General features: G+C 41.8%; 1 protein-coding gene across 5 annotated transcripts in view; it reads right to left on the reverse strand.

Moving 5' to 3' along the window:
• Window positions 1-24,952, reverse strand: part of rptor (regulatory associated protein of MTOR, complex 1) — a 219,666-nt gene that overhangs the window by 44,297 nt on the left and 150,417 nt on the right. For all 5 annotated transcript variants that reach the window (XM_034130268.1, XM_034130259.1, XM_034130240.1 and 2 more), the window contains 5 exons: window positions 22,176-22,316; window positions 21,610-21,730; window positions 19,904-20,044; window positions 17,747-17,902; window positions 1,670-1,788 (listed from right to left, as the gene is read on the reverse strand). In XM_034130268.1, the coding sequence (XP_033986159.1) occupies window positions 1,670-1,788; window positions 17,747-17,902; window positions 19,904-20,044; window positions 21,610-21,730; window positions 22,176-22,316 (678 nt within the window). The remainder of the gene's footprint in view (window positions 1-1,669; window positions 1,789-17,746; window positions 17,903-19,903; window positions 20,045-21,609; window positions 21,731-22,175; window positions 22,317-24,952) is intronic.

Here is a 24,952-nt window from a genome sequence, read left to right on the forward strand (position 1 = left end):
ACCGGACTTCTTTCTGGGGATTGATATGACTGCATGCCATCCTAAATTCAGAGCGTCCTAGAATGACTCAAGATGTAGAATTTCTCTTCAGCGTATTCATGCCATGAAAAGAGAACATGAAAACTTTGTAAGAAGCTTAACAATGAAGTAAAACTGGAGTCGATGAGTGTGTGATCTCATCCCAGTCAGATGACATTTTGCACAAATCAGATACAATTTTGAATTGAGAAAAAATTAAAGTCTCATGTAAGATAAAAAAAAAATCATATAAATCAGGAAAAGTCAACCTAATCAGGAAACGTCTGAGTCAAAGTAAACCAGTACACGTCAAGTCTCAAGTCAATGAAACAAGTACAAAAGAGGAGTACAGGTCGGAGTACAGGACAAATAACAGGTCACATAAGACAAGTCAAAGTCAAGCCTCACATCAAAGGAGACAAGTTAAGTCTTCATTCAAAAAGAACATTGCAGGTTCATTCCCAAGGCAAAGAAGACAAGTACATTTAAAGTCCCAAGTGAAATAGTCAAGTCAAGTCTCCAGTCAAAAAAGGCAAGACAATAAATACATAAATAAAATACAAGTTCAAATCAAGTCCAAAGTCAAAGAAAAGTGTTGGATCATTCAAGACCTGTTCAATCAAGCCTTCTCTAATTTAATCTTGATTTCAAATCAATGTAGACAAGTCCAAGTTAAGTCGCAAGTCCTTAAGAGTAAGTCAAAGTCAATCGCAGGCCATTTGCAAGTCTTTGAGGTCTATGAAAGATGAGCATTAAAATGATAAGCTGTGTACAAACAGTTGTCTATGTAAGTGATTCCGATATATTAAACACTCCAGGTTTAAAACTTAGGAATGTAATGTTTTTGCTTTCAGATTTTTAGGAAGGAATATTTTTTAGCGTTGGAGTCTGGCTTGCAATGTGATTGAAGTCTTACATCTTCAGCTCTTACAATTAACAGACGTGTGAAGGTGACTCAGAAGGTAAGGGGTTGGTGCAGATTGTCTATTGGAGGAGACACTCTGATAAATATGACACCACTGCTTGCTCAGCTGACTCTAGGTCTGCAGGTACACAATAGTGTTAGCTGGTGTTAGACAATCAGCACAGAGCTCTAGCTGTAGAACAGAAGTCTTATTGCCTTTGATTGTGAATCAAGTCCTGTTGCTTTTTATTGCAGTCCAGTAGCAAGTCTCATTGCAGGTGTCGCTGTGAGGGGGAAATTGGTGTTGGTGCTCGGAAACTAGAGCCTCTCTGCCTGAGGGTCGGGATGGGCGGTGGACTGCCGTGGTTATTATGGCTCCTTAAGTTGCAGCAGTCTCTTTGCTCTGACCTGCCGAGCCTCGGGGAGTCGTTGGCCCTTAATTGCATTTGCACAAAAGTAATGGCCTTTTGTAGAAAGAAAATGCTACGGGAAGGATGGTGTGTGTGTGTGTGTGGTTGTGTGTGTGTGTGGTTGTGTGTGCGCTGGAAACATATTTTTCACCGCATAACCATGTGGTGAAAAGAGCTGACATACGGAAACAGGGACAAAAAGTCGATTATTACACTCTAAAATATGTGTTGACCCTCACCTAAAAAATGACTAACAGTCAAAAATCATCACATTGATTGTTATTTGATCTTTAATACATCCACTAAAAGTGCACCACATCTAAAGAACACACCGTACCTTGTATGCGATGCTGTTGAGGACCTTCATGGCCAGATCTGACACTTCAGGAAAAGGGTCTGCAGCGAGATGTAGCAGCACCCTCCAGATCTGAGTGTAAACACTGTTGAAGGAAACGCCTGGAAGAGACACAAATAAATAAGTTGACGTTTTAAAATCTTTCCGCAAATGTAATTCTGTTTGCAGGTGCAAGTTTTTGAGACAATACACACAGAAGATGAATAACCCCACCAGCAAATACATCTAACTCTGGTGCAACCCTGATCACTGCCATCAAAGTTCATTAAAGCAGCGGAGCTAACAGCTAAGTGGTCATGTACAATCATCTCATTAGCATCATGCTAACTGCCACGGTGCATTTTCCTCTCCCGCTGTTGGGTGTGTTGAGGTGGCACAGGGAAAATGACCTCCAATGTCAGGTCATTTACATCATTAATCAACACACACACATAAATACACACACAAGCTACATTTCTGTCACTGTCGTCATGAATACAAATGAACAGTCTCTCCTGTTATTATGTTTTGGCAATCGGCTAATCTTCAGCTTTGAATATAAATGAGAACACGGTCATCATTTCAAATACTTCCATAAATGGGACAATGCAGACATGGACAGCTCTTTTTATACAGCTAAGGGCAACCAGGGTTCGGGTGTTTTGTTTGATTTTAAATAAACAAAGTCTTGGCTTTCAGAATATGAAACTTTTATTTCCAAAATCACACGATAAATACATGTTTGAAGCTTGTAAAGGGAAGAAGACAGCTCTCACTCGCAATCTGCTGTTCCGCAGCGCCGCCCCCCCTCCCTCCGGCTGACATTATGACTGTAAGGCGTATAGTAATCATAGATAACACGGCAGGGTCCGTTACAGTTTGTTTTCATCTGATTTCAAATAAACAAAGTCTTGGCTTTCAGAATATTAAACTTGTTTCGGAAAATTCAGATGATAAATACAACTATGAAGCTTGTAACGGCATAATTACAAGCGGAGAACGGAGTAACTTAACGTCACAGCAGGCATAACAACAGCCGGTGTTTCTCGTGAGTGTTTTCCCCGGGAAACAAACAATACACACAAACGCAAAATTACACAAACACACACACACGTACATACACACACACTCGCGAGCTTCCCCCAGACCAGTAATCCAAATGAAAATATCTTCCCTCCGGACTATTTTGATCATTTGCTCTGCTAATAATCAATCAGATCGATGGATTCCAGGGAAGAGGAAACTTTGAAGGCCTTTTTCTCAAAATGACGACTCGGTGACAGTCATTATATAATGTGACATATTTCACTTAATATTTGGAGTACAACAACAATCCTGATACCATTAGAAAGCTAGGAATCTCCTCTTTCCAACAGTGTATACAACTCAAAATGTGTCTTCCGGTCAATGCGACTGATTTCGATGGAGCAGGTCACATATATGCAAAAGGAAAAAACAAAGAATTGATATGCTCTGCCACCTTAAATCTCTTTGGGCGAGTGGCGAATTCTTCCCGTTTTTTTTAATCTGGAGTGTTCTACAGCGGTATGGAATCGTATAGTATCGTACCACATCATATAGTTTTGTATCAAATCGTATTGTTTTTCTTATCCAATCGTGTAAAATGATAGCGTATAGCGCATCGAATCATACCAAATGTACTGTTAATGGAGATGTTGTATTAAATGAGTCATACAATTAGATTTATATAGATAAATGTAATAGTATTTATAATGTATACATCTGTATTTGATCTGTTGTATTAGTTAGTGTGATAGGCATTATGAAATGTTTAAATATGTATTGATTGTTAAGTGTGTAGCTGGCAAATAGCATCTCTTCTCTTTTTAAAATGATTGTATTTTATGCATGGTCCTTCGATAAAGAGATATAATAATAATTGTATCCAATCAAATCTTATCGAATAGTCTTGCATCGTAACAGACCGTACCAAATCGTATCATATAGTTTTGTATTTGACCGTATAGTTCTTTGTGTGAGCAATAACCTCCTTCTCTCCATAACCCCTCCTTACTTTCGCAGGTGGTCTCTGCAGTGCACTGAGCTGTTTCTCATATCACCCCCACCCTTCCGTTTCCTCCCGTCTCCCCTCAGATCTTCCTAACCATGCAGGTGGTCCTGTAAACCTGGACTCTTATCCCAATTCCTTTTATCATCTCACTGCTTCACTGTCCTTACTCCTCTGTGCGGCTGAAGAATGACTGAAGCCTGGACCCTCTCTCAGCTCAGCCTCCTCTCCAGAGAGTGCTGAGAGGGTTCAATGGTCCCACGCCTCAAAGATAACAGATGAAAGGAGAGGAGGAAGATGGAGGGCTACAGCTGGGGTATGCAGAAGGATACAAAAAGCCCAAGAAGAAATCTAAAAAAGGTGAGGAGCTTAGAGGCCAGAAGGAGTAAAAAGGGAATTGAGAAGCGCGTGTGCTGTGAGATTCAGCAGAGCGGGGTCAGAAAGGAAAAATCAAATCCACTAAGAATATAAAAAAAAGGAAAGAATGAGGAGGAAAGATTGAAAAGGAGGGTGAGAGTGACCGAGGAGGAGAGAGCTAGTGACGGAGGTAAAGAGGTGATCAGGGTGTAGCCTGAGGGGCAGGATATGATTAGCGATGGCTAGCGAGCGCTACCTGCTGCAGTAAACAGTTGATAAATGTGAAATATGGGTCCTTTCCCATTTAACCACCGTGCTGCATTATGGGTGCACACAAATTACCACTGCATCTCTTCCATAGTCCACATGAGGGGCAGTGACGGCGGACATTACTCACGGCTCCCTGCACCAGGGGCTGTCCTGACTTGACACGAGACCCGTGCACAGTGGTGGATGTACAGTGGTAAAGACAGTTCATTATTGTCTAAATGAACCCCTGAAGAGGGGTTCATGGCCTCCTTAATTCTGGCAGATTACATCAAATACTTCTAACACATTTTTGGAGCTGTAAATGGTTGGGGCATAAAACATGAATCAGAACATTTGAAAGCGGAGAGGAAAGGCATGTTTTGAATATATTCTGGAGGGGGAAGTAAGCAGTGCAAGCAGTAGCAATTCATATCTTTAAGTGGTGTCTCAAATAAACTGACAGGTAGATGCGAGTGGAAGCTTTAGATGTGACAAAATATAAACGTCATTGCAGATACAGAAAATGCTAAGCACACAGTAACTTTATTCACTTTTATAAGATATTTAATGGCACTACGTCACGCTTTTATCCAAGGCCCTTTTCAATGTTGTCTCTCTTTCACCATTTCCCACAATCACAATGATGCAGGCCTGACCATCAGGAGCGATGAGGGTTGAGTGTCTTGCTAAAAACATAGCCTGTACCTAAGTAGTAGATGTAGTCAGCATGATACACTGGGTGTTTCTCAATCGCGAGTAAAGCTGCTTCAGAGCCACTATTTCAAGCATACTACGTCATCGAGTGCCGCCGAAGTACTGTTCCAATCTCCAGCATACTTGGAAATCTACCGAGCCCGGCGTACTCCGTTTGGAGAAATATCGAGGCTGCACATGAGTAGACTCCGCGGTCTTAAAATCCCCACAATGCTTTGCGCACGGACCAATTTCCCCAAATCTGTGGCGGAAGATGTAAGACGGGGCCTCTCATATGACGCACACCTGCACACTTGCTAGCGTGTTCCACTCTTCGTTTTCCGAATGCCAGGAAGTATTCTTGACTCGCTTCTGAAGCAAGATGCTCGGCAGACATGTGCTACCAAGCAAGCGTACTCGCGATTGAGAAACACCCACTATAAAGACAAAAGTATTGGGACACCCCTCTTAATCATTGAATGCAGGTGTTTCATTCAGTCCCATGGCCACAGGTGTATACAATCAAGCACCTAGCCATGCAGTCTGCCTTTACAAACATTTGTGAAAGAATGGGTTGTTCCAAAGAGCTCACTGAATTCGTACGTGGTAAGTCAGTTTGTGACATTTCTTCTCTCCTAGATATTCAATGATCAAAAGTGGTATTATTGCAAAGTGGAAACGTTTAGGAACCACAGCAACTCAACCAGGAAGTGGCAGACCACGTCAAGTTACAGAGCGGGGTCGCTGAGTGGTGAGGCGCAGAGTGCGTAAAAGTGGCCAAAGCTCTGCTGACTCAATAACTGCAGAGTTCCAGCTCTGGCATTAATATCAGCACCAAACTGTGGAGCTTCATGGGTTTTCATGGCCGAGCAGCTGCATCAAGCCTTACATCACCAAGCACAATGCCAAGCGTCGGGTGGAGTGGTGTAAAGCACTGGACTCTGGAACAGTGGAAACATGTTCTGTGGAGTGACCAATCACGCTTCTCTATCTGGCAGTCTGATGGACGAGTCTGGGTTTGGCGAATGCCAGGAGAACGTTACCTGCCGGACTGCATTGTGCCAACTGTGGTAGAGTTTGGTGGAGGAGGGATAATGCTATGGGTTGTTAGTTCCAGTGAACAATTCTTAAGGCTTCATCTTACAAAGTCATTTTGGACAATTCTATGCTCCCAGCTTTGTGGAAACAGTTTGGGGTTCCAGCATGACTGTGCCCCAGTGCAATCAGTGTCTGACTTCACAAATGCTCTTCTGGATGAATGGGCAAACATTCCCACAGACACACTCCAAAATCTTGTAGAAAACCTTCCCAGAAGAGTGGAAGCTGTTGTAGCTGCAAAGGGGGGACCAACTTCATATTAATGCCTAAGAATTTGGAATGGGATGTCATAAAAGCTCCTGTAGGTGTAAGGTGTAGGTGGCCTAATAGTTTTGTCTATATAGTGTATCTCCAATTGGTTTGTGAACTACCATAAAAGCCTTGAGTTGGGCATCTCGGCAGGCGCCATCTTGGGTTTTGCCCATGGCCATCATGTTTTTTTGGAACCAGAAAAGGGTGGAGTTTAACGCTAGACATGTCAGCATGCCAATCAATAAAACCTCCATATGTAATTCACTTCCTTGTAATTGCTAAAAAATCCCATTAACACATTTTGAACATCAACCTATTATTCTTCCTCAAGCTCTTTTTCATTACAGCCTCACAGAGATACTGGCGTTGCTGTTGCAGTGTAGTAGAGTGTGTATGAATTATAGTAAGAAGGCAAACACAAACAAAGAAATTAAAATACAATCAATAAATCACTGCTGCAACTCTCCATCCGACTCCCACACTGTTCTGTTATCCTGCTGGCTTCCTGCGAGTTAGTGTCCAGCAGCTGCTGCATTTAGCATTTATATTTGCAATTTGTTTTGACGCTACACTACGCAGGCCACTTTACCTCTCAACACTTATTTTTGTTGTTTGCAGTGTTGACTCACAGATGTTATAAAACTGAGAAATTGTGCTGCTGTATACTAAAAACATGAGAAACAAGTTCATACATTTTTAAGGCGAGATGAAAAAAAGGCCCCAGGGTGTTGGGGAGAAAACTTCAAACAGAACAAATAAAGCAAATGAGTAAACAAGAAACAAATCCACAAAGTGAAGTCTTTGTTAAATGAGATATAACAGAAATATAATCGCCAATGGAATTTGATGCTGATTTGCACAGTAGTATATATTTCAGCTTTTTATTTGTGGTCCTAATGCTACTAACACCCATTCGTCTGCTGGGCTCTGCTTGTTTATACATGCAGCACGCGGCGAGGTGGGTGTCCTAAACAAGAGCGCTGGGAGGCTGGGACTCTTTCAGCTGGGGCGGGGGCACAGCCTGGTGGGCGCGGGGCCAATATGTCTTTTAACCTGCTTACACTGGGACCGTGCGCCAGCTTTAAGGGACCAGAAGCAGCTTGAAAAAGGTTTAACCCGACATTGACTGATCAATTGTTCAGATACAAGGGGAATGAGAGCGAGTGCCAGGCTCTTTTTGTTGTTGTTTTCTTCCTAAAAAGTCCATTCCTAAGCTTTTACTCCCATGGTGTGTGTATCTTAAAAACACATTCTACACAAGGTTGAGTTTTATTTTAGATTTGATTCATTCTGGATTAGTTGATGAATCCCAGATTACAAAATGACCTAATGTATCTACCCTTTGGGAAAAGATATATGCAGAAATACACATTTGATTAACTTTGTCTTTATCGGACATTAAGAGTCCCTATTCTGCTTTTGGGTCTTCCCTTTCCTTTAGTGTATTATATAGGTTTCTGTGCATGTAAATGGTCTGCAAAGGCATACATCCCTGTGTTCCCTCCAGAGGGAGTTTCTCTCCCCCCTGCCTGAAACCCCTCCATTGGACTCCTTTGTTTACTTTACTACGTAATTTAATAACATCACTATGTGACAATCGCGCTTCTATTGACTAGCGCTCCAACACATTGTACGTGAAAAACTAGACTAGAATCTAGACCAATCACGGCTGGCCAACCAATCAGAGCAGACTGGGAAAAGAGGTGCTGCAGCACAGGCAGTATGAGACAAATAAAGAGCTTTCTGAACATTAAAGCATGGAGACATGTCACAGTAGAGACACTACATACTGATGTGAACCTGAACATGAGCAGAATACGTCCTCTTTAAAACGAAATATGTTCATGCTTATGAGCACAACTCCATCGAGGTCTATACAGCTATGTTAAAGTTGATTTTAAAAGCAGTGGAAATGAGCAGTTTCCTGGAAGTCTTTCATGTCGGTAACCCTAATGTTATGTAGCATTCATTTAGGGAACAAAGCAAAGAAAAATACATTTCATTATAGTACCTGCACCTACTTTATGCCAAGTCAAATGTACTTTTCCATTACTGCTTGCAAAAACTAGGCCGTGCAAAAGTCACATACTGGGGATGTAAAAGTGAGTTTTGAACCTAGAAAATGCGAAAAAGAGAAAGAGGGAAAAGGGAACCCCAAGTTTCACTTTCTCCTTTCCCGAGGGGTGGGAGTCAGTTAATGGTTCTCCTGCTCGCATACAAACTGGCTGTCAGGGCGCATGGTGGAGCCCGCCAATCAGCTGAGAACAAGGGTGAAAGAGTTCAGTGTACGAGGAAAAGCACTCTAATAGCCTCAGGTGGCTCACAGGGTGTATCCCCCCCCTCCTCTATACTGTCCTTTATACATCTGCAAACCTTCTTTACACCCGGGCTATTCTTGGCCTGGGAGCCTTTCTTCTCTGTCACCTCCCTTGTTTGAGGTTTCCTCAGCCTGAGGTCTTCTTCTGTGGTGCTGTCACTTTCTACTGGTCATTTATCTCCACAGTCATTCCTCATGGGAGTTTCCATTTGTGGGATGGCGGTATCTGTGTCTCAAACCATGCAACACTGTCCAAGCTCCTGTCTGTTGAGATGATCCAACAACACACATCACTAGTGCTGCCTGTCTCTAGAGATGCACACATGCACATTGTTCAAAGGAAATATAGTATGGACTATTAGATAAACAAAAGATATAGTGTGACGACCCCTCCACACCACTAGGCGTTCCGTGGTCTCTCTGTTACAGGATCCGGTGCTGTGGGGCCGGCAATTGCCTGATGAGCTACACCTGCTGGAAGCCTACAAGGGGAGCCAAGCCGGATACATCGCGCTCTCACTCCTCTGGGCTCTCTCTCCGTGCCAGCCTCGGGGACCTGTTGCTGGTTTCATGGAGTTATCTGTTTATTAAGAATAAACTATTATGTTATTCTTACACCTCGTCTCGCCTCCCCGCTTTTTGTTGCAGCCCAGGAGCCGGGTTGTAACAATAGATATTCAATATCGTGAACAATTCCTAAGTTTCAAAGGCAAAAGCACTTAAAACGTGTGCAGGCTTATTAGTGAAATTCATTAAGGTGTCATTTAAAGCCTCATTGGTCAGTTTTGGCCACGTGACGCAGAACTTCACAACCACACACACACAGCTAACATGAAAGCATACAATAGCTTCAGTTTTCACACTCAAGAATGCCATCAAAACACCCTGAGGATTATGTGCTACTTCAAAGAGCTAATACACGGATAACAGACCTTAAGGAGGACATCCGACGGCTTTCTGACGAGCTGAAAGAAAAAGACTCTCTCGTGTCCGGTCTCATGGAGGTGGCATCGGTGCAGTCTAAACAGCTTGCAACTATCCATGACACAGTTCTGTGGGATCCTTCCACCTGTCCACGGCCTTCCGACTGCTCGACACCTGGCCATCAGCAGTCGTGGTCTGAGGTGGTGCGCAGGAGCCTATTGAATGGGGTGATTTCACCGCCTCGTCTAAGCCTTCAGAACCGCTTCACGACCCTGTCTGATGATCCGGTCCATCCAGCTGATGCTCCCGCGGCACCGACCCGTCCAGATCTGCACCCTGCCGACACTGCAACTTCTGCGCTGGTAGCCGACAGCGTTTGTGCTGCTTCCCAGGCCACTGTGGAGTCAACTCGGCCGGCGTCCCTCATCCCGTCTGGCGACCTCCTCTTCACGTCATAAACTCCTCAAAGAGGCCGTGCTGAGACACTCGGGACGTTTTCTGAGCCGGCAAGGAAATCCTCTCCCAGCCCAGCTGTTACTGTCACACCACAACACTCTCCTGCTCGGTCACCACATCCTCAATCACCGGCACCTCCTCGTCCCCAACCACATTAATAATCGGGGATTCCATAACCAGAAACATCCGATTCTTCAATGCAGCCACACGCTGCCTCCCTGGAGCCACATGTCACGGTCATCCTGGATAAACTCCCGGGGCTGCTGCACTCACTCCCGTCCTCTGTCAATCGACTAATTGTCCACGTTGGGTGGAATGATACAGCCCGCCAGCAGTCGGAGCTGACAAAAGATGATCTTGAAAAACTTTTTAATCTTCTACGGAGCTGTGAAAAGTCGGTTTTTATTTCAGGTCTGATCCCAACGATGGCTCGCGGAGCAGGACGTTTCAGTAGGATCCTCAGCCTCCACACTTGGCTCCAATCCGCCTGCAGAGCTCACAATTTAGGTTTTATTGAAATTTTAATTTATTTTGGGACCGACCCGCACTCTTCGGCACTGATCCACCCCAGCAGGTTGGGTAGCCGCATGCTAGCGGCTAACATGCAGCACGCTGTTCAGACGTCTCCCTGACTATTCCCACTCCATTCCCACACACCCCCCTTTCCAGCAGTGTCATCTCAGGCCACCGTCTCCACTGCTAGAAACTTTTCGACCAGCAATCTTTCTTCACTGATGCCGCTGACACCTGCCATCTCGCTCTCTGGCGCCACCCAACGACCAGAGGCTTCTATGCAAGTGCAGCGATCCATTTCTGTTATAACCAACATACACAGAAGGTTGCTGACTCAGGTTAAAAACAGAAAATCCAAAAGCATCTGTTTAAATGTATCGAATTTAACAGTTATTCCACACACTCCACGGTCTATCACAAACAATAAGAGTGATAGTATATCGAACACACTTAAACTGGCTCTATTAAATGTCAGGTCTTTAGCAGGTAAATCATTTTTAATCAATGATTTTATCACCAAGCACAATCTGGATTTTATGTTTTTAACTGAAACTTGGTTAGACCAAAACAACAGCACAGCTGTTCTTATAGAATCAACCCCTCCTAACTTTAGTTTTACGAGTCAGGCAAGACTGCATAAGAAAGGGGGTGGAGTAGCTATTTTGTTTAATGACTTATTTCAATGCAAGCAGACTATGTATGGAAACTTTGCTTCTTTTGAATATGTGGCACTTCTGTTGAAATGTCCTAAACATCTACAGACCACCCAAATACTGTGCAAACTTTTTAGAAGATTTTACCGAGTTGCTGTCTATAGTGTGTATTGACTTTGACCGTCTAGTCATTGTTGGTGATTTTAACATCCATGTTGACAACCCCCAGGACAGAGAGGCTAAAGAACTGTTTTGTGTTCTTGATAACTATGGACTGACTCAGCATGTGGCGGAGCCCACGCATAATAAGGGGCTCACCCTGGACTTGATTGTATCAAAGGGTCTGAACATCTCTAAGCTTGTGGTGACTGATGTTGCACTCTCTGATCATTCCTGTGTTTTCTTAGAGAGCTCTATTCCCGTCCATACAATTGTTAAGAAAGAGGTAACCACTGAACGTCACTTATCTGAAAATGCACAGGAAATGTTTGCTCAGAACTTTTCTCCCTCAATTGCCCATGCTAACTTCTCAGTAAATGAGCTAGTTGATCATTTTAATTCTAAAATAACAAATGTTATAGATGCCATTGCTCCCATTAAAAAAAAGGAAGTATCTGGCAAGAAAATATCTCCATGGAGAAAAGCCATGACCGTGAGAACAGCAAAAACTGAGTGCAGAAAAGCTGAACGCAGGAGGAGAAAAATAAATCTCCAAGTTCACTTGGAAATATATAAAGAGAGACTCTGCGTCTATAATCAGGAAATAAAAAAGGCACGACAATCGTTCTTCTCTGACATCATTACCAAACATAAAAACAACTCGCGTGCCTTGTTTGCTACCGTCGACAGACCTGGAAGACATTATTCAACATCTGAAATCCTCCTCCTGTTGCCTCGATATTATTCCAACAGGATTTTTCAAAACTGTTTTTCATTGCTTGGCCTCAGATCTGCTTCATATAGTAAACAAGTCTCTCCACTCGGGTGTATTTCCACAGGCCCTGAAAACTGCAGTAATTAAACCGCTCATAAAAAAAATAAAAATAAATCCATCAGAAAGCTGCAGCTGATACAGAACGCTGCTGCCGAGTCCTCACTAATATTAAAAGAGTGGATCACATCAGTCCGGTCCTGAAATCTTTACACTGGCTTCCAGTCGGCCAAAGAATTGATTTTAAAGTTCTATTGCTAGTTTTTAAAATCACTAAATGGTTTAGGACCAAAGTATATCACCGATCTCCTGCATAATTATGAACCATCAAGGTGTCTCAGGTCTTCTGGAACGGGTCTGCTCTCGGTTCCGAGAGTAAGAACAAAACATGGAGAAGCGGCGTTTAGCTATTATGCCCCGACACTCTGGAACAAACTGCCTGAATCGTGCACGTCCGCAGAAACTCTTAGTATTTTCAAATCGAGACTGAAAACATATCTCTTTGCCGCTGCTTTTAATTGAACTGCTCATATTCACACTGCAGTTTGCTTTGTATTCATGTATTGTATAACTGTTGTGTTTATCTTATTATCTTTGCCTTTTAAATGCCTGTTGTAAAATGCCATTATATAATGTGCTTTTACTGTATTTATTCTTAAATGTCTTTATTTATTTTGTAAAGCACTTTGAATTGTCGCGTACTGAAAGGTGCTATATAAATAAACTTGCCTTGCCTTCAGTGCTTTGGTAGCCAAATGGTTACAGTTCGAGCCACTTGACAATGATGTCTCCGGTAGGATTCTAGATATGGGCCTTTATGCATGTTATACACTCCCCCCCCCCCCCCCCCCCCGACTATTCCAGTTGGCCTTTATGCTTTCCTAGGTCCAAATCATCTTAACCCTTGTGCCCTCCTCGGGCATTTTTGTACATTTTTCCTGACTTTTTTTTTTGATTTGGTGTTCATTTCAGCTGTGTTACAGCTTTTGGCATGGATTTTTGCAAGAAGTCTTCTTTTGAGTCAAATTTTTGAAATCCAATGTCGTTTACTCTTACATGTTTTGTATACTCTCGTGATGCATTTTGCACCCTCTGGACCCCTTCGTGGCAAAAATGTACACGCTCATAGAAACTGCTATTAAATCATCATACATCAATATTTTATTAAACTTTTTTTTCCATGAATCACTTGAACAACTTCTAACGTGCTCAAAACTACCAAACATCCAATAATTTTCAGGATTTTAACCCTTTAAATGCCTGTTTCATTATTTGAATTATTTAATTTCTCTTAAAAAAAAAACACAAAAAATGAATTTCTTTCAATATAATAATTAGTAGAGGGACGGAACTTTGGTGGTTATTAGAGTCTTGGATGTGTCAAAGATTAGCAACAAAATTGATTTGACTGCATTATTAATTTTTACGTAGTGTCAGATACTACCTCTGGACACCTTCGTGGCAAAAATGTACACGCCCAAAACAACTGCTATTAAATCATCATACATCAATATCTTTTTCTACTTTTTTTTCATGAATCACATAAACAACTTCTCACGTACTCCAAACTACCAAACATTCAATCATTGGCAGGATTTTAACCCATTAAATGCCTGTTTAATTATTTTAATTATTTCATTTCTCTCAAAAATGCCTCATTGACTTCCATTCAGACCACATTTGTTGATCTCACTGCCATTGCAGTATAAAACCATGCATTTTGTAATGTCAGCATTTCATTTAGAAGAAAAGTAGTGATATTTGATATTTCTACTCTATTCCAACAGATTACACAAGTTTCCGTGTAGGCCGATGCATTACATTCTTACATTTTTGCCAGTTATAGAGCCGTGTGACTACCAGGGGGCCCCGAGAGTGGTGTGTGTGTGTGTGTGTATGTATGTATATGTATGTGTGTGTGTGTGTGTGTGTGTGTATATGTATGTGCGTGTGTGTGTGTGTGTATATGTGCGTGTGTTTGTGTGTGTGTGTGTGTGTGTGTCATTTCCAGCAGCAGACTAGCAGGTCCTGCAGCATGTGACCTGGTGCTCTCAGGTGATAGAACAACAATTTTTTAGGCCTGTGCACAACCAACACACCTCTCCTCCCTCTCCGTGTGTGTGTGTGTGAGAATCTGTAAGCATGCACAGATCATTTCATGGGAAAAAAAGGCCATCTTTTGAGGGATGTGTTTGATGTGTCTTTGAAGAGCTGCTTGATTACTCAAAAACAAAAAACAACTGTTAGTGTGTTTATGCACCTGGCTGCCAAAGATAAACATGCAGTTTGACCAAGGGCTTATGTCATTAGTGAGCAGAGAAGGAGAAAGACCTGGAGCAAAGAGAAGGAACTCAAATGAAGAAGCTTTTCAGTGCAGAAGAGACTTCAGAAATAATCTTGCAGCCTTCTTCTGCCAGCGAGCTGCAGGACTCATCTGAAGAAGACACAAGGTTCGAGCTGGGGTCTGACACTGAATGCTCTCTGGAGTCCAGCATTTCTTTGAGTTCCTCTGACCCTTCATCTGAAAGTGGAGAGGACACTGAGGGTCCGGCCCACCATCCACCACCACGGGGGGCTTTCTTCTCACAATCTGTGAGGACACCCTGGTTTTCCCCAGCTCCTGGGAGAACGACCTCCGTTCTTCTCTGTCCCCTCACTGTGGGCCGGACCCTCAGTGTCCTCTCCACTTTCAGATGAAGGGTCAGAGGAACTCAAAGAAATGCTGGACTCCAGAGAGCATTCAGTGTCAGACCCCAGAGAGCATTCAGTGTCAGACCCCAGAGAGCATTCAGTGTCAGACCCCAGAGAGCATTCAGTGTCAGACCCCAGCTCGAACCTTGTGTCTTCTTCAGATGAGTCCTGCAGCTCGCTGGCAGAAGAAGGCTGCAAGATTATTTCTGAAGTCTCTTCTGCACTGAAAAGCTTCTTCATTTGAGTTCCTTCTCTTTGCTCCAGGTCTTTCTCCTTCTCTGCTCACTAATGAAATAAGCCCTTGGTCAAACTGCATGTTTATCTTTGGCAGCCAGGTGCATAAACACACTAACATTTGTTTTTTGTTTTTGAGTAATCAAGCAGCTCTTCAAAGACACATCAAACACATCCCTCAAAAGATGGCCTTTTGTTCCCATGAAATGATCTGTGCATGCTTACAGATTCTCACACACACACACACACACACACACACACACACACACACACACGGAGAGGGAGGAGAGGTGTGTGCTGGTTGTGCACAGGCCTAAAAAAATGTTGTTCTATCACCTGAGAGCACCAGGTCACATGCTGCAGGACCTGCTAGTCTGCTGCTGGAAATGACACACACACACACACACGCACATATACACACGCACACGCACACGCACACGCATACATATACATACACACACACACACACACACCACTCTCGGGGCCCCCTGGTAGTCACACGGCTCCATAATATAACTGGCAAAAATGTAAGAATTTAATGCATCGGCCTACAGTGGGAAAATGGTTTAATCTGTTGGAATAGAGTAGAAATATCAAATATCACTACTTTTCTTCTAAATGAAATGCTGACATTACAAAATGCATGGTTTTATACTGCAATGGCAATGATATCAACAAATGTGGTCTGAATGGAAGTCAATGAGGCATTTTTGAGATAAATGAAATAATGAAAATAATGAAACAGGCGTTTAAAGGGTTAAAATCGAAACCGAAAATGGTAGTTTTGAGTACGTTAGAAGTTGTTTATGTGATTCATGAAAAAAAAGTAGAAAAAGATATTGATGTATGATGATTTAATAGCAGTTATTATGGGCGTGTACATTTTTGCCACGAAGGTGTCCAGAGGTAGTATCTGATACTACGTAAAAAATAATAATGCAGTCAAATCAATTTTGTTGCTAATCTTTGACACATCCAAGACTCTAATAACCACCAAAGTTCCATCCCTCTACTAATTATTATATTGAAAGAAATTCATTTTTTGTGTTTTTTTGTAATAAATAATGAAATAATTCAAATAATTAAACAGGCATTTAAAGGGTTAAAATCCAGAAAAGTATTGAATGTTTGCTAGTTATGAGTATGTTATAAGTTGTTTATGTGATTCATGAAACAAAAAGTAGAAAGAAATATTGATATATGATGATTTAATAGAAGTTATTATGGGCGTGTACATTTTTGCCACGAAGGTGTCCAGAGGTAGTATCTGACACTACGTACAAAATAATAATGCAGTGAAATCAATTTTGTTGCTAATCTTTGACACATCCAAGACTCTAGTAACCACCAAAGTTTCATCCCTCTACTAATTATTATATTGAAAAATAATTATGTTTTGTGTTTTTTCGTAAGAAAAAATGAAATAATTCAAATAATTAAACAGGCATTTAAAGGGTTAAAATCCTGCCAATGACTGAATGTTTGGTAGTTTTGAATACGTTAGAAGTTGTATATGTGATTCATGAAAAAAAAAGTAGAAAAAGATATTGATGTATGATGATTTAATAGCAGTTATTATGGGCGTGTACATTTTTGCCACGAAGGTGTCCAGAGGTAGTATCTGATACTACGTAAAAAATAATAATGCAGTCAAATCAATTTTGTTGCTAATCTTTGACACATCCAAGACTCTAATAACCACCAAAGTTCCATCCCTCTACTAATTATTATATTGAAAAAAATTCATTTTTTGTGTTTTTTGTCATAAATAATGAAATAATTCAAATAATTAAACAGGCATTTAAAGGGTTAAAATCCAGAAAATTATTGAATGTTTGGTAGTTTTGAGTACGTTATAAGTTGTTTAAGTGATTCATGAAAAAAAAAGTAGAAAGAAATGTTGATGTATGATGATTTAGTAGCAGTTATTATGGGCGTGTACATTTTTGCCACGAAGGGGTCGAAAGGTTGAAAATTCGAGGAGGGCACAAGGGTTAATAAAACAACTATTATGTTCATGAGCATGGAACACCACAAAACAAAAACAATGCATTTGTTTTGGAATTTTTTTCCAGACAATTAAAGGGCTACTTCAGCAATTTCTCATTCTACTTTTATACAATTGAGCGACCTACAATAGATAGAGATTCCATACAAATTAAAACAGCAATCCAGTATATGTCCGAGTACAAGTCAAACTCATAGACTGTATCAAAAATGGACGTGACACCATCACAGAAACACAATCAAACAATCAGCTGGCTGCAAGCCAAATCTAAGGCTTCACCTGTCACTCAAAGCGACCACGCCCTCAATCAAACAAGACTTTAAGCCTAAATACAACTTAAAAGGCTAGCTGTAGATTGACAATTAGCTATAGAAACCAAATGTTTTTTGCATTAGGCTGTAAACATAATATTTTCTACTGTAAAGTTAGGAATTTTAACCACGGGTCAAGGACATCAGGGTTGCCTGAAGGACTTGACAAAGTTCCTCCAGAGATAAAGAAGGATGGGCTGACTAGTCTGTCACATCACCAGTGCAATGACTTTAATTGAGCAAAAGGTGTACGTTGTTTCCCTTAATATAGCAGGGACATGCTATCAAGCTACCTCAATCAGATTACCAGTGCTAATGCTACCATGCTAGGTTTAGTGGTGAAGTACTTTTGTTTAGTTCTCACCTATGAGGGAGTTGAGGGAGGAATAGGAGGACACCCGTCTCATTTTGTCGATGGTCTCAAAGGAGAGGATGTACTCGTCGTTGTCGGGGCTCCCCAGGGTGCTGCTGGCGCTGCTGCTGGTGCTCAGGTTACCAGGAGAGAAGGCTGCTGGTCCCCCTGAACCAAAGGAAAACACGCAACTGTTACCCTCAAATCTGAAATATCACAAGCACCATAACTGTAATACGTGAAAAATAGGAAGAGGCTATCATTTTGTTTAGAAAGCACTTTAGCTGCTGTAATAGAGCTGTATAAATAAAGTTTATTACTTTCATTATTGTCGTAAAAATACAATATTTAAATCTACATTCGATAAGGTGTGAGGTGAGTGAACAGATCTTGCAGGCTACATGGCGACACAATCATTTCCCCATAATTTAATTTCAGGCGTCGGGCTCAGTCGTCTTCTCATCACCAAACATGACTATGACTCATGAAAACCAATGACGTCATGCGTCCTCACAGCAGGCTGCTCCGTGGAAATGGAAATTGGTTATGTGTGGAAATACACTCGGCAGTTATTGATGATAAACACGGCTGTATACTGGAATAAGGGGAAATTAGAAACTCTGTCAGCAGTGGGGTTGGGGTACCAAGTGCCACTGATTTAACCCCACTATGGGCTCATGCATTACTCAGACTGGCAGTGGGAGACAGAAAAGAGTGGGGGGGCTTCAGCTGTCTGACTCAGCAGTGACACAACAGGAGGTTAAAGTGACGGCAGGCCATGTGTTCACAAAGCTGTGGACATGGGTGAGGATGACACGACGCGGCTGAAATGTTCACTTTACTTGCCGTTAGGATTATTTTAACAGTTATTCTAATTATTAATTGTTATTTAATATTTCGGAAAAAAAAGTTGTATTGTTATTTTCTGATGGTTAAACATTTCACCAGATATAAGACTTGCAACAGTACACTTTCTTGCAGACAGTTATCTTAAAGTCACATGTATTTTGTTGAAATTGTATTATATGTCTTACTTGCGTGTAAAGCCTGTTAACAAGCTGCTCTAACAAAAACATTTAGAATTTGTGATCAATAGATGATGTTTAATTATATTTATTTGAATTGATTCTATTGTTTCCTGAGCTCCTCCTGACAGCCAGCTGTGTTATAAGATAATATGAGTATGCTTGAAAACAAACGGCTGTGATTGGTTGAATCATTCTGATTCTGGCTCCTACACACGCTTTCTATATTCACCACCTCTGTAAGTGTGTTTGCCAAACTGAGGACCATTCTGATCCATCATGGGGGGGTTTGAAACTAAACACCAGTGTAACCTAGCAAACTGCAATATGCCTAAACACAATGGCATGTGGCGAATGGAACAAGTTCTGTCATGGGAAATGGATAATAACCTTTTTATTCATTTTCACAAACTTGATTGTTTGATGTGGATTTAGTTTGAATGACAGAATTGTGAAAAATAAATATGACTGTCAATAAATGATTCTCAGTAAGAAATGGTCATTGAGGTGTAAGGCATCTACAGGGAAACCACATGATACTATACAACAGCTCAGTGAACTGGCCTCAGTAACCATGGTGACGGATGTTCACTGCTCATGGCTCTGTACTTTCTGAGCCCATCTCAACAGGCCTGCAGTTCAGCACCACGGACAGCTCCCAGTCCCACAGCAGCTCAGAGCTCTGTGCATCTGCCCGACTTTCTTATAAATCTATGATTAATTACAATGTGCAAGATGACTGCAGCATGTAAAGAATGAATAAATCAATAACTAATGTGGATACTTACAGGACCACAGTGAGGCAAAACAAAGTTTACATCATATTTGTAAGCCATGGAAGACAAGGATGATGAGAATGAGTTTCTTGCATGTGAGAGCTGGATTGTAATAACTTCAAAACCACCAGGACCTGGGCTGTTATCTGTGCTCAGCTGCTGGTGAAAGCTCTTATTCGTGCTTACTGAGTGTCATGGGGCAATAATAGAATAAAGAGGAAAGCCAGAGGACTGTTGCAGCCTAATGAAATGCTCTCAGAATCATTTCTGTCACTGAGCTGAGTAAACCTCCTCCTTTGTCTTCAGTCCTCCTACAGATTCAACTGAAGTCCGGTACATCTGATTTATCTCCCAGCACCCCCTCCTACCCTCTTCGTTGAGGTTGAGGTTCTGCAAGCTCTTGTTCAGGTTACGGGCGGTGGTGGCAGCTCTGATGTTGGTGTAGGAGTTGACGGAGCGCAGGCGGGGGATGGCCGGGCTGTCCCTCACTGGAGTCAGGTTCCCGGGCTCTGGGGGGGGAGAGGAGGAGGGGGGATTTTACCCAAACACGTGAAATCAGTGTGTTCTTGTTAGAAAAATATCACTCGTCACCAGCTTGAGCTTCAATACCAGGATACATGTATTTATTATCCTGGCAAGAATGGAAGTAGTCATCACACACAGAGCATTTGGTACTAGTTCCTGAACAGTGTCCTTCACATGCTGATATACAAGAGAGGGAGTTACACAGTCACAAGATGGAGGAATAGAAAGCAGTATTCAATGTTTACTTCAGATTAGCTCCACGTCAGAAATGATCCTGCTTGTCATATGTCTATCTCCATAGAGGCTGAATCATCATGTTAAGTGGTAGTGGAGTTCACAGCGCTTCGCCATTGACAACGGGGGGGGGGGGGGGGGGGGTGTGTGTGTGATAGTGGAGCGTGTGAACGTTGTGATCAGCTGTTTTAGCGCAGGGCTGCTGTACAGACCGACGTTACCAGCAGCCCTGTCTGTGCACACGGAGACCGACTCTGTCGTCCGGTGATCTAACCGCCTTCTGGCAAAGCTTCACAAGTACGTCGGTACGCAAATGCGCTTTGTGACACAAGTGACGGTACGCATTTCAGATTGTTGCCGCGCATGCGTACCAGTTATGTGCACCCCTGATTATAGGGCTGCATGATTCGGAAAAAAAATGGTTTGGATTATTTTGACTGCAATATGCTTTACACTACTGGAGGCATTGATCAATTGTTGGGCTTTTCCCATTGACTTATATTGGGAAAAAGATTTCAATAATGTAATTTAATAAACTTGTAACTAAGTCACTGACACAGATTCTGTTACTGAAACAAAAATCAATCCTCAAGGTTCAAGGCTTTTATTGATCATACGTACATAGCTACAGTAGATATGACGATGCTGTTATTTGATGGGGTTTTTGTGCCCCTGACTCTCTTTCGTCATGCTTTAAATGTTGCCCTCTCATAAAATAACTGCCGAAAGCTCACCCCCCATCAGCCTGCAACCAATACTGTGCATCCTGCCATTCAAATATTGCACTTTCGATAAGCTTAGGCGTGTCTTTACACTAACAATGAACAATGCAGGTATTTACTTCTTTATACAGGGACACATGCTTTGATTCACATGCCTTGGTAATGCTCTGAATATATTGGGTTCAATCTCCTAAACCTTAACTATGCGCAGATAAAGGGAACCTTTTAGAGGGCTTTCTGCTAAACTGAGTTTCTCAGTGTGTGAACCTGGGATAGTTATTGTACATACTGTATAACTTTGAAAATTCAATAAGTCATAAAATAAAATAATTAGATTTTGGGCAGATTTTGACTCCATTCACTTTACAGAAACATTGTTAAGGCACAGTGAATCACCAACTACTAGAATACACACAAGCTCTTCTGCATTGATGTTGACTAAGATCAGTGCCAAAAACACTCATGTTAAAGTGTGCATAAAAAGACAAGATCAAGTGTGCGTGTGCGTGTGTGTGTGTGTGTGTGTGTGTGTGTGTGTGTGTGTGTGTGTGTGTGTGTGTGTGTGTGTGTGTGTGTGTGCGTGCATGGGGTACCTGCAGTGTTGGCTGGTGAGGGCACTGTGTAGTTCTTCTCCTCCTCGATGAACTGCAGGGCCACGGTACAGAAGTTGCTCTCATACTGGACCACCAGGTGACTCAGCGCCACCACCAGCTCCTGCACACACACACGGGGAGAAAAGTAAACATGAGGATCACTTCTACTGATTGTAACTTCTTAAAAACATGTGTTTTAGGGGCGGTTATGGCTCAGGGGTTATCGTGGTTTGATCCCCAGCTCCTGCAGTCAACATGTTGATCTGTCCTTAGGCAAGATATTAAAACCTAAATTAGGTGTGCAAATGTTTGTTTACATTAAATGGCAGCCTCTGCCTCTGTGTGAATGCTGACTTGAGGGGTTGCAGACTAGAAAAGTGCTGTGTCAATGCAGTCCGTTTACCATTACATATATTACACAATTTAAAATCCTATAACTGGATTAAATAGTAGTCCTTCAAAAATGTTGAAACCTTAGTTTCTACTTAAAGATATATCATATCAACATCCGTTTAATTCTATAACATTTATATGTTCTGTGTGAGAGTGTTTTGAGCGTCAGTGACCTTGCGGACCACCGGGCTGCCGTCGTTGATCAGCTGGGCCAGCATCATCACCACGTTGTGGTCGATGGTGGTGGAGTGGTCCGTCCGCTCACCAGAGTTCCCCACAAACGTCCCGAGAGCAAAGACGGCCGCACACCTCACCTGCCGACACACACACACACACACACACACACACACACACACACACACACACACACACACACACACACACACACACACACACACACACACACACACACACACACACACACACACACACACACACACACACACACACACACACACACACACACACACACACACACACACACACACACACACACACACAGTTCAACAGAGTTGATGTATCATTGTAGGTCAACCCGGAGAGCTTTGCATGTGCTCCCTCAACAAAAATCAATGGGCTTTTTCAATTGGATTTTAGAATATTCCAGAAAATAAGCTTTGTGCCTAACATGTTTATGAGATTTACACATTTTGTTAAGCAGAATAATCTCCACATATAAACACCACGTAAATGCAAACAGCAGAAGTAAAGATCTAACGTTAGGCTATAAACAAATGACATCAAGGAAGCTAATGTTCAGCGTGATGACGTTTAGCAGTCGTATTTACTCACTTTTTGGCACTGTTTTTATGACACAGAAGCTTTGGACATTCACAAATGGGGTAATTACTGAAGTATTTTATGTAGTAGAAAAAGAAAGTATGATCAGTATGAAACCCACTGTAGAATAACAGTGCTGTGTGCTCCAGTGAGCTGCTTTTTGTCACTATAACTCATTAGTTTCTCCACACGCTTTGTTGGACGTTTAATTCAAACTTGCCATCAAACAGGAGGAATTTTCCGTGATGAATTGGATTCACAAACTGAACAAATCTCAACCAGCACAATATCTAATATTTGTTTGTTGTATCAACAGAATTTGTTTTAGTTTTTGTGTGCAAGCATCAAGATGTTTTTAATCTGGTGACGCAGCTTTAGACATTCTACAGCACACAGATGTTGCTTTGATACAGTGTGCTTTTCTCTAATTAAAATGATCGGCTGTAACTTTTCAACTAGTTGTAATTTGAGTTAGAATAAAGGACAAGATGAGGTTTGTACAGGCACTGTGACTTCAATCCAAATTAAACACATGAATATCATACTGAAAAGCATCTTAATGTGGAAAACTCACTCACAGAATTCAAAAAGACTTGAATTCTTTCTAACCATTTATGCTTCAATGTGTCAACTTCAATTAAGGTCCTTTTGGAAGCCGTAGTTAGTAATGATATTGTATTTCCAAGCCTTGTATAAAAACTCATACAACATATAGGAATATGGTAATATGTAGCTGTATCTGTGATTGTCTGGGATACTCATAAACAGTTTAGTGGCACCACTGTGGCACAGTTATGTTTTTTCATTTTAATAATCTGTGCAGGTTTTCAGTCAGTTTCTACATTTTCAGCACAATAAAATGTCAATCCTTGCTTGTTTCTTTAAATGACTGAGGACTAAACAATCTGTGTGCATTTGTGTTTTGCTTTTAAAAACATCCTTTCCTTATGATTTGTCTATACCAGGGATCACCAACTACATTTGTCCAAGGGCCAAAATGTATCCAATAGACACTTTCGCGAGCCAGCGATTTTTATATATAGCTCAGAATTGTAAAGTTGTTGACCGGGGGGGCGGGGGCGGGGGGGGGAGCACGCTCAGGTACTGCGGAGCGCATAAAACTTAGCAGACTCTTCACGCTAACGAAGGATCACTTCTAGGCTACTGTCCCGCAGCTCCTGTCTCTCTGTTGGACTCTACTGGCAGGCTACTGCTGCGGAGCGCATACAGCAGACTCTTCACAACGAAGGATCACTTCTTCTTGAAGGCAGGGAAGGCTACGCAGTACGCAGTCTACTGTCCCGCAGCTGCTGCCTCTCTGTTGGACTCCGGTACTGCACATTACTCACGAGACGTTGTAAAAAGAAAAATGAGTGGGGGGCGAACGCACTAACCACTCCGCCAACGCCACAGTCACCCCCGTCGTGCGGGCCGGATGAGAATGACTGGCGGGCTGGATGTGGCCTGCCAGTTGATGGTCACTGGTCTATACTGTAGCCGCCTGCACTCAGTAGAATGAATACTGCAGCATTCCTTTAGACTTCGTTCCACTCCATCCCATCTTCTCTTCTGTGACAAATATATTGTTTAAAAATACTTTTTTTATGAAAAGTATCCTGTTAACTTATTTAGGTATATTTAAATTATATTATTTAAGTAACAAAACAAAAAAAAAAACTCCCGGTCTGGACTTAACTTTTAAATGTATAAATAACTTTACTTCACATACTTCTAGAAATCCACAAGATAAATATATCACAATTTAGATCTAATGTGTGTGTTTTGTGTGTGTGTTAGTAGCAGTGTTGGGTGTAACGCGTTACAAAGTAACTGTAATCACATTACATTTTTGTAATGTAACGCGTTACTGTTATGTAGAGAGTAACGAAGTGAAGTAATATATAATTTTTTTTAAAGTAATGAGTAATATGTAATACATTACTTTTTTTGAGTAACTTCCCCATCACTGGTTAGTAGTGAGTTGCAAACTATGGCTCAACAGTATCATCGTAGCAGTTAATTAAACTCTGTTCCGTCACAGATCTATGTCTGTCCCCCTCAACTATTCATCACCTCCTTCACTCATCTGCACTGTGACACACACACATGTGGTGTGTGTGTGTGTGTGTGTGTGTGTGTGTGTGTGTGTGTGTGTGTGTGTGTGTGTGTG

This window comes from Trematomus bernacchii, unplaced genomic scaffold (genome assembly GCF_902827165.1).
Source record: "Trematomus bernacchii unplaced genomic scaffold, fTreBer1.1, whole genome shotgun sequence".
In the NCBI taxonomy this organism is placed as follows: Eukaryota; Metazoa; Chordata; class Actinopteri; order Perciformes; family Nototheniidae; genus Trematomus; species Trematomus bernacchii.